The sequence below is a fragment of the Myxocyprinus asiaticus genome, chromosome 7, assembly GCF_019703515.2.
Source record: "Myxocyprinus asiaticus isolate MX2 ecotype Aquarium Trade chromosome 7, UBuf_Myxa_2, whole genome shotgun sequence".
Classification (NCBI taxonomy): domain Eukaryota; kingdom Metazoa; phylum Chordata; class Actinopteri; order Cypriniformes; family Catostomidae; genus Myxocyprinus; species Myxocyprinus asiaticus.
This window is the reverse complement of record NC_059350.1, coordinates 9,080,961-9,095,694: the sequence shown is the minus strand read 5'-3', so window position 1 is coordinate 9,095,694 and position 14,734 is coordinate 9,080,961. Positions and strand designations below refer to the sequence as shown.

The window sequence follows — 14,734 nt, the reverse complement described above, 5'->3', positions numbered from 1 at the left end:
GCATATAAGAGCTGTAAACTTTTTATCATGGCACTTTGGTGATGAGTTGGATATATGTATATAAAATATACTTATTCTGTGGTTTAAAAGACTGTATGAGTAACTGTTTGAGCTAATACAAACAACAGACGCTTGACCAGCGAAGCCTGTGTCGGCGCGAAAGCCGATTTGAATCTGGCAGCTTGTAACGTAACTGGCTGTTGCAGAAACACATATGTGCGATGCTACTCTGCGGGACCCAGTTATTAACCGTCACATATGTGTGACGGTACGTCTGAAAGGGTTAACCGCACTTTAGTGACATAAAAACAGAAATGCTGGTGTCTGGTGGTGATTTTTCAGAAAGGTCTTCTGAAAATTTTAAAGCCTAGTTTTAAAATGATCTGCATGCTTGTGATCTGATCAAGAAAAACACTGTGATACTTTTTCAGAATCATTTTGTGTAAATTTTGTTGAAACATCAGGCACAGCATTTTATGCAGTTTATTTGAAGCATTTCACCTCCTATCAAACTCTATTCCTCTTGATAACAGGTGTCTTAGCACACATACCCTAAGAGACAAAAAAACTGATTTCCTATCCATGCCTGCCTGACTGTGGGCCACTCACTGTTCCAGTCATCCTTCAGTCAACACAAAGAGGCTCTTTGAGACCCACTGGTCAACAGGAAACCCTTAAGTGCCATCTCTTCACTAGACATCCAAAGTCCAGCTGGAACAAGTTGGAATTAGACTACTATTTGCATTTTGTGATTTTGATTGGCTGTTTACAAGTAAATTAAGCATCTATCTATGTTGCACAAAGGGCTTTCCTTTCAGTGTAAGTTTGACATATCAGTCATTCTCTCACAAGTAAAGTAAGCCTGAGAAAGAAGTACTAAGACTCTTCTGGAATTTTCTTAAAGTCCAAAGAGAAAGGTGGCTTTCTATGAGAGAGGAGAAAAAAAAAAAAAAAAAAGAAAATCAATGTTTCAACTGGAGACTACAAAAACATATATGCCATGACAATAGGATGTGAATTGTGTGGAAATCAACATGCCTCACCCTAATCAAGCTCCTTAGCCGTCTATTTCTGAGTGATTCTGTGATTCCTTCTATTTTTGTGTATTTTTCATACTAAATTGTTTTAGATCTTCAAACGAGATATAAAACAAAGGCAACCTGAGTAAACACAAAATACAGTTTTCAAATATATATTTTTTTTATTGAAGCAAAAAAGTTATCCAACATCTATAATCACCCATGTGAAAAACGAACTGCCCCCTTAAACTTAATAGCTTTATAGGTTGTGCCACCTTTAGCTACAACAACTGCAAGCAAATGCTTCCGATAACTGGAGATCAGTCTTTCACAATGCTGTGGTAGAATTTTGGCCCACTCTTTGCAGAACTGCTTTAGTTCAGCCACATTGGAGGTTTTCGAGCATGAACTGCCCATTTAAGGTACTGCCACAGCATCTCAATCGGGTTCAAGTCAGGATTTTGACTACGCCACTCCAAAACTTTAATTTAGCTTCTTTTGAGTCATTCAGAGGTGGACTTACTCCTATGCTTTGGGTCATTGTCTTGCGGCATAATCCAGTTGCACTTGAGCTTCAACTCACGGACTGATGACCGGATGTTCTCCTTTAGGATTTTCTGGTAGAGAGCAGAATTCATGTTTCCCTCAATTATTGCAAGTCACCTTGGACCTGAAGCAGCAAAGCATCCCCACACCATCACACTACCACCACCATGCTTGACTATAGATATGATGTGGTTTTTGTGGAATTCTGTGTTGATTTACGCCAGATGTAACAGGATCCCTGTCTTCCAAACAGTTCCACTTTCAACTCATCAGTCCACAGAACATTCACTCAAAAGTTTTGAGGATCATCAAGGTGTGTTTTGGCAAAATTCAGACGAGCCTTAATGTTCTTCTGGGTTAGTAGTGTTTTTCGCCTCGCCACTCTTCCATGGATGGTATTTTTGGCCAGTGTCTTTCTGAGAGTGGAGTCATGAACAGTGACTTTTATTGATGCGAGAGAGGCCTACAGTTCCTTGGATGTTGTCCTTGGCTTTTTTATGTCTTTCTGGATGAGTCGTCGCTGTGCTCTTGGAGGAATTTTGGAAGGTCGGCCACTTCTGGGAAGGATCACTACTGTGCCAAGTTTTCTCCATTTGGAGATAATGGCTCTCACTGTGGTTCTTTGGAGTCCCAGAGCCTTTGAAATAGCTTTGTACCCTTCTCAGACTGATGTATTTCAATCACCTTTTTCCTCATCATTTCTGGAATTTCATTCGACTTTGGCATAGTGTGCTACTGGGTGAGACCTTTTAGCTAACTTCATGCTGCAGAAAAAGTTCTATTTAAGTGTTGATTTGATTGAACAGGGCTGGCAGTAATCGGGCCTGTGTGTGACAAGTCCAGCTGAACCCCATTATGAATGCAGTTTCATAGATTTGGGGATTTAGAGGGCAAATACTTTTTCACACAAGCCCAGTTGGTATTGGACTTTTTTGCTTCAATAAATAACATTATCATTTAAAAACTGTATTTTGTGTTTACACAGATTTCCTTTGTTTAATTTCAGATTATACAGAATATTCTGCATTCATACAGAATAAATCAGCTCTGTACTAGTTCAAGACTATTGTGAGCCTAGGCCAGTTTAAGTGCATTTCCACCCGCTGTGAGCAGAAAACAGGAAGTTGTATGCTTTTAACAGACTGTCATTGACAATATTAATGTGCATGGCATTTTGAGGAGGATGATGGGTAAGTGGAAGGCACAGTCATGTTTTCATGTTTCTAGCTGTTAAATTTGACTGTGTAGATGTGGCATTTGCTCTTCCCCTCTGTGTATGATATTCAGAAATGAAAGGAATAAATATGCTTGACTGGACTGCTGGTTGTCATTGGCAGATTTACAGGATTCAAAGGGATCAAACGATTTGTTTGCATCTTACAATTTCAGAGAGCATCAAGATCAGGTTTTTGACAACATCAGCACTAATGAGCATTCCGAGCTTTCCATAGCACCTTTTGATTGCAAGAAAACCAACTGTGTGTGTGTGTGTTTACCTGTGATGAAGCCAGCAGGTGTGGGGGCCAAACTGTGGAACTGCTGGTCATGTTTGGCTCTCTCGTCCACAGATATTACCCATGTATCGGACCCCACTATAGAGAGAGAGACAGACATATCAGACAGGCATCAGTGCACTGCTTTAACAAGGGTTTAACTTGTCAACATTTTCATAAAGGGGGCAGACCACAGCTTGGAACAAATTTTAAATCACACACACAGGCCAACTCTAACTGGGGGAATCTCACGAAAGCTTTAAAGAAATATTTGGGATCATATTTCACCCCAACATCAAAAGAAAAAATACGAATCTGTACTATTGTGACAATATTTTCGTGACATTTAGGCGTAATAAGTAAATAAGAGTCTAATTCTGATTACTGTAACAGAAAAAAAGATCTATTATTTAAATTGTACAGTAGATCTGTAAAATAATATTGTAGGTATCCATCATAGTAGTATTTATTGTCCTGAATTTATGGTGATAAGACAGTGACCACGGTTACATGCACTTAAGAAAACTGTTTATTCCAGGGTTTTTGCAGAAAGCGGCATTATGAAACATTATGTTAACGAGAACGCCGATTTCTTTACGCCGTTTATAAAGAGAGGGATAAAGAGAAAGCGGTTTAACACACCTAGGTTTCTCTCGGATAACGCAGCTTAACGTGGCCATGTAATCACATAAGTGGCATTCTAACAGGTTTTTGAGGAGTAGGATGGAGCCCAACAACAAGTCAACACAGAGGAAATAATTCAACATTTCTGGGACTACAGTAGGAAAAGCACATTCACTATAAACTATACCCATTTATACACACCAATGTAAAATATCAATGGTCCCTCATGTTCGCTTATATACGCTCGTACACTGGGGGTATCCCGGAGAGCAATTGCGATGATCTAGAAATACAAGCGAAGCAATGGAGATTAAAATAGCAAAGTCTTCCTCAAATACCATGTTTGTTATTTACACAAGCGTCACGGGGAAATTACGTTGCTGTAGAGAAAGCTGCTTACCAACCGAGCCGCATGTACACGGGAGTAAAGAGTACGCCGCTTACAGTGCATGTAAACGGGAATGCTGCTTTCTCGCAATAACCTGCTTTCTCACAAAAAGCCGTTTTCTGATGTTCATGTAAACACAGTCAGTCAAATGTGCTTAACTGTCACAAAATTAAATGTACTTTTTTTTTTTTTTTAAAGGTTTGGACATTATTTCAAAAGATTCACCCAACCGAAATGTTGTAGTGTTAAAATGAAAAACATCTCAGAGAATATTATACTACCCTTTTAAAAATACATTAACACTAGAGGTCGATATTGGATTTGCCGATACGATAACTAAGCTGGTGGATAATTCTGATAACAGATTAATCGGCCGATATGTTTTTTAATTTATTGAATGTTATAAATGTCTCAGTCTTTTCTTACTGTGACGGGCACAGGTATATAGACAACAGGAGTCCAAAATGAATAAAATCCCAGATGCAGTTCATTGTGCAACAAAAATCCCAATAATAATAATCAGGAAAAAATAAGACTTGGTGCATAAAGCAGGACTTTTAACTATGAACAAGCCCAAAATACACCAGGGACTATAATTTTGTGTCCACGGAGGAACAAAAACAGAACTAGTTCCAAAAAGCAACTATCGCCGCTTATTAATCGGTAAAACCAATATATCGGTCGACCTTGATTTAACACACACACTCACGTTTGCTCAGACCATTAACTTCTACTGTTTTATATACAGCTAACTATAATTACTATAATCTAACCCTAACCCACCTAAACCTAACCCTAAACCTAACCTTAACAGAAAACTTTTTGCATTATTAGAATTTTCAAAATCATTATTTATGTATGGATAATTTTTCCAAATGAGGACGTTCCAAAAGGTCCCCAAAGGAAGGGTTTGTCCGATTAAGCTCACTTTTGGGTGCAAATTGGTCCCAAAACTATAGCTATCACACACACACACACACACACACACACACACACACACACACATTGGTTTTGCTATACTTGTGAGGACCCTCCATAGACATAATGATTTTTATACTGTACAAACTATAGATTCTATCCCCTAACCCTAACCCTACCCCTAAACCTAACCCTCACAGAAACCTTTTTGCATTTTTACATTTTCAAAAAAAAACAATTTAATAAGCCATTTCCCTTGTGAGAACCACCCAAAAGGTCCTCACAATCAGAAATGTCCTCACAGAACAGGTTGATTCTCAATAATTGGTCCTCACAAGTATAGCAAAACCTGTACACACACACACACATATATATATATATATATATATATACAAGCTTGCAAAAACCAGAAAAACAATGTATCAACAGAAGACAAAGTTTTTTCAGACATTCACTGACTCACTCCAATTCATTCTCTGGTTGTCTCTCTCTCTCACTCTCTCTCACAAAAACACACCCCTCCATACACTCATCCACCCACAAACACACAACAGTCAGTCAAGGCATGCAGCAGCTCTCACCTCCGAAGGGCGTGGGAAACTGAGCCATGGTTCAGTCCGTCAGCTGCCGTCCAGCAGCAAACTCCTGCAACACAGCATAAAGACACCATGAGAAATCACTATACAGTTAAACAGGGGAAAAGAGACTGCCTTGAGACACCTAATGAGAGGAAGAAGTTAGACACCTAACTGTGAGAGGAAGGACAAAACAGAAAGCACCTCCCAAAAACAAATTCCCTCTTTTTCTCTTACTCAAACACAGACAAAACCCTGATTTGTTGAGATGTAATTCAGGTTTAAAAGTAACCCCACTGCCACACAAGGACACAAAACAGCTGACCCATCTAACCATAGCAGACCAAACCTGAGACTATGGCAGAGAAAGAGAGAGAAACAGGAGGATGGAGGAGATATCTGAAGGCCTCAGTATGGGATCAGTTATCTCCCAGCTGTGTAAACGCAGTCCTGGAGAATTCACGTGCACACACGTAAACCGTCTCCAGCAGAGACACCCAGGGGCACCTTGGCCAAATATTTTAATCAGTGCCAGACTGCTCGCCCTATCTCTTCCCTTCTGTTCCTCCTCCCCTTTTCTTCCTTTCCCGTCCTGACATGCATAATGGAATTCACTGCTCCCTCAGCGGGATTGAATAAAACTCAAACTGAAAGAGTTTTATAAATACAACACACAGTACATAACAGCTCTGAGATTACAGCGCTCACTAAAATGCTGATGATGCTTTTGCGATCGCTAAAGGAACCAGAATTAAAATAGTGAAAGGTCAGAAGTGAATCAACAGCAACAAATTGTGTTATATTGCAAGTTTTCTAAAGCCATACAATAGTTTTGTGTGAGGAACACCCCAAACTTGGGGATGGGAATCTAAGGAATTTAACGATTCTGGTTATGATTCCTCTTGATGATTCAGGTTCCTGACTATTGGATCCATTAACAATTCTTTGTAGTACTTCTACACAGTATACTTCCTATGAAATCAAAGAATGAAATACATTGATGTGATTTAGAACAAAATTTAGCCAAAAAGAAGGTGTTTTTGTGTTTGTTTCAGGTCGCCTGGGCAAAATTTTAGTAAAACTTCTTACCGACTGCTAAACATCTTCTCACTGCCATTGGTTCACGTCGTCAGTAGGTGTGACCTGGAACTCCACCTACCTTGAGGCCGGCAGCTAATTCCCGTTCAAGGCGTTCAGTCAGTTAATATCAGTTTTTAGCGAGCTGGTGCAAATTTAGCAACTAAACAAGACGCTTTGTGCATTTTCCACCGCATGTATATTACTTAAAATCCTCATCGAGTGGTTAAAAAAAAAAGCATATTTTACTGATCTCATGTGAATTCTACACATAGAATGAGGCATAAAGTAATTGATAACACATTTTAATGTCATATTAGTTGATGTTTTACATGTAGTCTTGAGTGTCCTCATAATTAAATGTACCCCCAGAATTGTGGCGGATGTCTGAATGTTCACAAACAGTATGTTGTTGCTCAGGTGTTTTGAACTCCTCTTGGCTCTGAGCGAAGATCGAAAAAGCACTTCTCCGTAGATGTGCTGGGGCCTTAAGAGTCATTCGTTCGGAATTGGACTGTGCTGGTTGCGCTAAAAATAACTGGCTCATAAGAGTCATTTGCTCTGGAATGTTGTGTAGTGCTGTATGTTTTGTGTTGCAGATAAAAAAGAACCAGCTCAGCTGCTGAATTGCACTGGAGGAAATAATGTCAATATTTCATACGGTGTTCAGTCTGAAAACTGCCTATGCGGACTATGCTTGGGAACAGTTAACGGTACCAAAAGTCATGAAAATCACATTTTAACAGACCCAGTTCTGTACAAGAACAGGTTCTCGATTTGTAAACCTACCGAGAATCAAAAACACTTGTACATCAATCAGAGTGGTTAATAAATTAATCTTACTGATGTGCAAGTTATGACTTTCATCATGTCCAACTCTAAACAAAATAAAAACTGTTACTGTAGAAGTACTAAAAGAATCGGTAATGTAACCAATCATTAGGAACCAGAATTGTCAAGAGGAATCATAACCATAATCGTTAAATTCCTTAGATTCCCATCCCCAAATTTTGGGATGTTCTTCACACAAAACTATTGTATGGCTTCAGAAAACTTCCAATATAACACACCCGTTGTGTGGACTAATTTATGGCAGAGAAGGTCATACAGGTTTGAAACGATATGAGGGTGTCATTTAAGGTCACATCCACACTAATACGCTTTCATCTGAAAACACATCTTCAAGGCCTTCTGTTCACACTATGAAGGCATTTTTGACAGCGTAAACTGAGAATTTTGAAAATGCTCTTCCAAGTGGATAAATCTGAAAACGCCGTCTTTGCGTTGTAGTTTGAACAGGGTAAACTGAGATATCTGAAAACGATGACGTATTTGTCGTCATGTGATCCATTCATCCCAAAACAATCAAGATGGCTGCCCACGTCGTAGTAGCATTGTTGTGCCCGATATTCACTTTAATAGCGTTGTTAAAGATAAATGTTACTTTATACAACTTTCGCACTGCATTCCTTCAAGGGCAACAGGAAGTTTAATCGGAATTGCTGTCCGGAGGCGGAACATGAGAACAATTGCGTTTCACATCGTATATGGAACGGCGATCTTTCGCATGTGCAGTAAGGGGATTTAAGAGTTTGCAAACATTTCATTGTGGACGAGAAACTTTTGGAAAATGCTTGAAACCGCCAGTGGGGACAGAGCGTTTTCTTGACTGTTATCAATAACTAAAACAGAAAGCAGATTGTTACACTTAAACACCATTCCTGTTATTTCAACTCCAACAGTTTTAAAGAGCACCTATTATGGTTTTTCAAATATTACCTTTCATGTAGTGTGTTATATAGGTGTTTGTGAATGTAAAAAATTCTGCAAAGTTTCAAAAATCAAAGTGCACAACAAATGGAGTTATTAACTCCCAAAAGAAAGAACCAATTCTTAACACCTGAAATGAGTTATTAATTCCAGACTTACTTCCTGTATTAACCTACGTAATTTGGTAACAAAAAACCCGCCTCTGGTCTTCATTGGCTGCTCGCGAACAGCTTTGACCCACCCTCAAACACTACACTAAGCGGTAGACCAATCACAACATACTGGGACATCTGACCAATCAGAGCAGAGTAGGCTCTCTGAAAGGAGGAGTTTAGAATGAATCCTTTAGAACGGATCATTGAACGAGTCCTTTTTGACACTGGGAAAAAAAGGTAATGCTGCAATTTAAATTATGAGCAAATTAAAGTGTTTTTTGACCTTGGATGCATGTAAATCTATTGTATGAGACCTTTAAAACAAAATTAGGAATGTTTAAAAACCATAATAGGTGCTCTTTAATAACTGTTCTGAAGGGCTAGCAGAGAGCAGGACAGAAACAGAAGGCATGTGGAAACTGGGATGTTCCACACTCACATTTTGCATCACTCTGCCCCACCCTTCACATCACCCCACTTGTAAACTGTAGAAAAATGCTGATGCAACAATGTGCTTCATTTGGGATCTAATGGTTTAATACTAAGCAGTTTAATTTAGAAAATGTGCATGTACAAGAGCACAATTACTATCTGAAGTATTCATTTGCATGTGTTTAAGCATGGTTTTAGTACAATTTGTCCCATTTGTACAGAACAGTTTCTATGTTGTGTGTGTGCCTCTAAAAAAAAGTGTTGTGACATGACAGTACCAGACATTACAAGTGGTATTTTAATTTGCACAGATATGTTTTGTTTGAATGCCATTTTCCACTAAGGCGTGTTTGTACTGTCTGAGGTTTAATCTGAAACAGTGGGGTATTTCTCAAGATGGAGGACTAAGCCCTCCACAGAAAGCTTGACTCAATACTGAAAACATCCATTTAACTCTCTCTTACACTCACTGGCAGAGAGCAGTGTCAAACACTGCAAAGCTAGTGACACTGTCACACAGTAGATCTGGCCCTTGTCATGGCCCTACTAATGACCGTACGTGTGTGTGTGTCTGAGTATTTGACCTACTTTTACCCGTCACCCCTTTTCTGATTCTAATGAAGCATTTCCTCAGGACAATGCTCTCAAACACTGACGATCTGAATGAAAGCCCAGGAAAGGGAAACGTTGCGCGGAAAACACTAGAAACACCAACAAACCAATGTTTTGAGAGGATCTGCACGTCTCAGTCAAGTTTAGTTTTACTCTTATTCATTACCAGCCTCACTGATCCAGATCCAGATCCAGACCCGCCCGCTTTGAATCAGAACATACCCCAGAGAGGGCGGACAAAATGGGGTGGTGTCATAGGATTGGAATGCTATCACTAGGTGAGACAAATCTGGGTTGAGAGTTCAAGACATGTCTAGATAAATTTTTATCTAGGCTTGATTTACATATTCATTAGTGCTGCTTGATAAGGCAAGCATCGTTATTATTATTGATCGTACTTGGGGTAAGATAATGGCTAGAGTTGGTAAAGAAGAGGTTTATTTTTCTTATTTTTTATTTTTATTATTCTCCCCAATTTGGAATGCCCAATTCCCAATGTGCTCTAAGTCCTCATGGTGGCGTAGTGACTCGCCTCAATCCGGGTGGCGGAGGACCAATCTCGGTTGCCTCCACGTCTGAGACCGACAATCCGCGCATCTTATCACGTGGCTTGTTGAGCGAGTTACCGCGGAGACATAGCGTGTGTGGAGGCTTCAAGTTATTCTCCGCGGCATCCACACACAACTCACCACGCGCCCCACCGAGAGCGAGAACCACATTATAGCGACCACGAGGAGGTTACCCCATGTGACTCTACCCTCCCTAGCAACCGGGCCAATGTGGTTGCTTAGGAGACCTGGCTGGAGTCACTCAGCACGCCCTGAATTCGAACTCACGACTCCAGGGGTGGTAGTCAGCGTCAATACTCGCTGAATACCCAGGTCCCCATTTTTCTCTTCTTTTAAAATACTTTGATTAAATCAGTTAACAATGTTTCCATCCAAGTTGTGAATTTAATTTATGCGAAAAACCATATTATCGGCAAAACAATGTCTCATGTTTGGCAGCAACAGCGCGTCACACACTTCTGGGAGTGCTTATGACTATACCGTGCAGATCTATAAGATATTTCTTTCTACAAAAGTGTCAATAAACCTTCTCTTCAGTACAGTTCAAGTTTGTTTTCGACTTATTTGCTCTGCAAACTCTTTGTAGGGTTTGGATTTTCTAGACACTGTTAGTTTAGGATGACCAGAGCAGCATTTCAGATGCGATGATTGGTCCGCTGGTTAGTCCAGTTATGAACGAGTTTTTCAGTCACATGTTTTGATGCGCAACTTTTATTCCTAACAAATTCAATAGGAGTTTATTCGGTAACTGTGTTTCCATCATAGTTTATGCGCATTTCTTCTTATCAAATAAAAATTGTATCCACCTCAAGCGAGAGTATACATTTTTTATACGCATTTTGGAGATTTTATTCGCATCTTGGTGTTTCCATCCAGCAGTTTTTATGCGATATCCCAAAATGTGCATAAAACAAAATTGATGGAAACATAGCTACTGGCGCCATGATGCTGCTTACGCTTTGATGTCTGATTTGCGAACAGATTACTCTTTTGAACAGTCTTTTTAATAAGCTGAAAAAGTAGCAGTTTGAATCATCAGCGAATCAGCAGTCAGTGAGTTCACAACTGGAAGTGCAGACACTTAAAAATAAGAGTCCTTGATGTATTTTTGGCTTGTTTATAATTAAAAGTCCTGCATTATGTACCAAATCTTGTTTTGTTCTGGTTATAATTGGGATTATACAATAAACTGCATCAGGGATTCACTTAATTTTGGACTCGCTGTGTCTGGTAGGGCTGGGTAAAACATTGATTTACCGATGCATCGTGATCGTTGTTTGAACGATCCTGATATCGATTCTTAAATCCCAAGATATATCTTTCACTTTATGTGGCAACCCTCTATAATGCAAGTAAATCACTCATATGTGCAACCAAATCTCACGATATGCGACTAAAAATGTCTATGATTAGCCACTGGCTAGTAAATTATTTAACTCACCAGTGACAGTAGTATAGTGGAGAATACGTTATTAGAACAGAGGTCCTTTCACTGCGTGTTCAGAGTAAAAGTTTGGTTGAACTCATTCTGTGTGTCCAAAGAAGAGATCCACGGATTCATATGTTATTGAATAATGTCTCTTTTAATATCCTTTGTTTTTTAGTCAGTTGTTGATTTTAAAAAAATAAAAATAAAAAAATAAAATAAAAACGAAACAATTAATTCTAAACACACATGGATGCGCTAAATAAACTATGCACGTCATCTCTCGTTATATGCGCTTACTAGCTGATGCAGTTAGTCTTAAAGAGACATGTGTTCTACATATCAATGTAAACACTTGTAAATAGTAAAAATTACGCAAGTACACAATAAAAATTTAACAAAAATATATATTCAACATAATATATGCAATTTAAAGACATTAATTGATGGAATAGACAGAATTTTAAAAAAAATTCAAGAGCTAAAATGTGACCAATTTGATGAAAAATGAATAAAATTAATGAATATTTTCAAATGTAAGCAAAATAGACACTGTAAGAGAAATGCACTCATATGAATCGATATTGAACTGAATCGAAAGCTTGTGACTCAGAATAGAATTTAATTGAGAAATCTGTATCATCACCCAGCCCTAGTGTCTGGGCCGCCCCATCACAGTAACATTTTTGAGACATTTTAGAACAGCCATCTAAATTGAGCAAATCTGTAATTGCAACTAAAGAGTCATTTGGCTCCATAGTCTTTTTTTTTTTTTTTTTTACCACACACACGCGTCTAAATTCTTTCCAAGACTGCTTGGGGTCGTCCATGAGCACAACACAGCCAGACGCACCCACACACGTTTTTGCATTCCTCACAAAAGCATAACAGTCTGTCCTGGATAGTGTTTGGATTTGACTAGTGTACTGTAGTGTACTGCAAGACAACTAAAACCCTGTCCGAGCAAAGAGCAAGAACAGTTTTCTACAAGCTCCCCAAAGGTCACTTTCACTGCACAACCAGTCATTTGAAGAGCTGCAGAATGAATGCAAGTTCAACTCTGTCAACATCAACCAAACTACTGCAGAGATGCTGATATTTCTTCAAGGGTATGACAGACAAAGAAGTGAGAGTCAACCTCGCTGCAAGCTTTCCAAAAAGACGCAGAGCATTCAGATGATATTCAGATGCTTGTGGTAGAACTGACACCCCCCAAAGTTACATTCACTACTGAACAAATCCCAAAAAAGATGTACCCCACCCAGGCAGATGAATCCATCTTTAAATGAAACCCAACTCCAAGCTTTCATCATCACTGATGATAAATTGTCCTAACCGTTCTTTCATAAAACACTGAAGCACCTATACAATGTTTTTGCAATTGTTTCTTTAGTTCTACACTGCTATTCTAATAAAGGAGTCGGTTTGATCTCTGAGCACCCCAACCTTTTCTCAAAGTTAAAACCCACAGTCCAACATCTGATCTTAGATCATTTGTTCCATTCTTAAGTAGTTCGGAAAGGCCATAAACACAAGAAACAGAAGTGCTTTCTCTGCAGCTGAGGTCGGCAAAACAGATCAGCTATAACAGTGCATGCAGATAGCTGATCTTCAATGACTTTTGCTGGTTTCGTCAGAGCAGAATATGAGCCGATACAGAAAAAGAATTATCCATCAGACTGAATATGACAGCTTCCGGAAGAGAGCCTGTATTGTTGTGATGTGAAGACGAGGTTACAGTCACCACTCTGTGCAAGAAGACATGCAAATAAAAAAGACATGCTGGTCTATAACTACCGGTGTGTTAACTAATAATTAAAGAATGTGTGTTTGTAACTAAAGTGGCAAAAAGGCTAGTTAGTGGTGCTTGTAAAAGGAATGTTTCAAGTTCGATACAAGTTAAGGTCAATCGAAAGCATTTGTGGCATAATGTTGATTAATACAAAAAATAATTTGGACTCGTTCCTTTGTTTACTTATACAATGGTAGTGAATGGGGCTAGTCAATAAATGCTATAATACACACTGTTTCAAAAGTATAGCCACAAGACATAAACATTATATATGTTAACATGATTTTTGGATCTTCATTGCTTACTAATAGGGCTGGGTATTGATACAGATTTCCCTATTCGATTTCGACTTACAAGCTCTCAATTCCAAATCCTTTTTATGGGTATATTTCAGTTATAATGTCCATTGTGTTTAAATGTGAAAGACAGCTAATGCTGTTAATTATACAGGGGACCTTCTAACTAGGTACATTTCAAAAATATTTATTTAAATTTATTTTTTATTTTTTTCATCATTTTGATCACATTTTAGCTTTTAAAAAATGTATTCCATTCATAAATATGATTGCATATATTATATTTTTTTAAGTTTATTGTTTAATGCACAATTTATACTATTTACATCGATTTGTAGAACACATGCTAAAAATCTGTGCTGTAATCATCTGTAAATGAGTGTATATTAACAAAAGAGGACTCGACCGGCTTCTTTACCTCATCCGTGCTATTTTGTTTTGTGTTGTTTTTGATCAACAATTGACTGTAATGAACAAAAAGGATATTAAAAGAGAGATTATTCATGACAAACAGTTTCTGTGTGGATCTCGTCTTTGGACAAAAAATAAACAACTCTTTTTTTTTTTTTCTTTTTTTTTCCCCAATTCGGAATGCCCAATTCCTAATGTGCTTTTAAGTCCTCGTGGTCGCGTAGTGATTCGCCTCAGTCCGGGTGGCGGAGGACAAATCCCAGTAGCCTCCGTGTCTGAGACAGTCAACCCACGCATCTTATCATGTGGCTTGTTGAGCGCATTGCCACGGAGACATATAGCGCGTGTGGAGGCTTCATGCCATCCACCGCGGCAACCATGCTCAACTCACCACGCGCCCCACCGAGAACGAACCACGTTATAGCGACCACGAGGAGTTTACCCCATGTGACTCTACCCTCCCTAGCAACCGGGCCAATTTGGTTGCTTAGGAGACCTGAATGGAGTCACTCAGCATGCGCTGGGATTCGAACTAGCAAGCTAGCGATCTCCAGGGGTGGTAGCCAGCGTATTTTACCACTGAGCTACCCAGGCCCCAATAAAACTAACTCTTAACACACGGCAATATACT

General features: G+C 39.0%; 1 protein-coding gene across 2 annotated transcripts in view; it reads right to left on the bottom strand.

Annotated features, from left to right (window-relative positions):
- LOC127443524 (intersectin-1-like) overlaps positions 1-14,734 on the bottom strand; it is an 89,756-nt gene that overhangs the window by 71,279 nt on the left and 3,743 nt on the right. For both annotated transcript variants that reach the window (XM_051702207.1, XM_051702208.1), the window contains exons 2-3: positions 5,570-5,633; positions 3,062-3,157 (exon numbers count right to left, since the gene is read on the bottom strand). In XM_051702207.1, coding sequence (XP_051558167.1) covers positions 3,062-3,157; positions 5,570-5,597 — 124 coding nt within the window. In that variant the 5' untranslated portion in view covers positions 5,598-5,633. The remainder of the gene's footprint in view (positions 1-3,061; positions 3,158-5,569; positions 5,634-14,734) is intronic.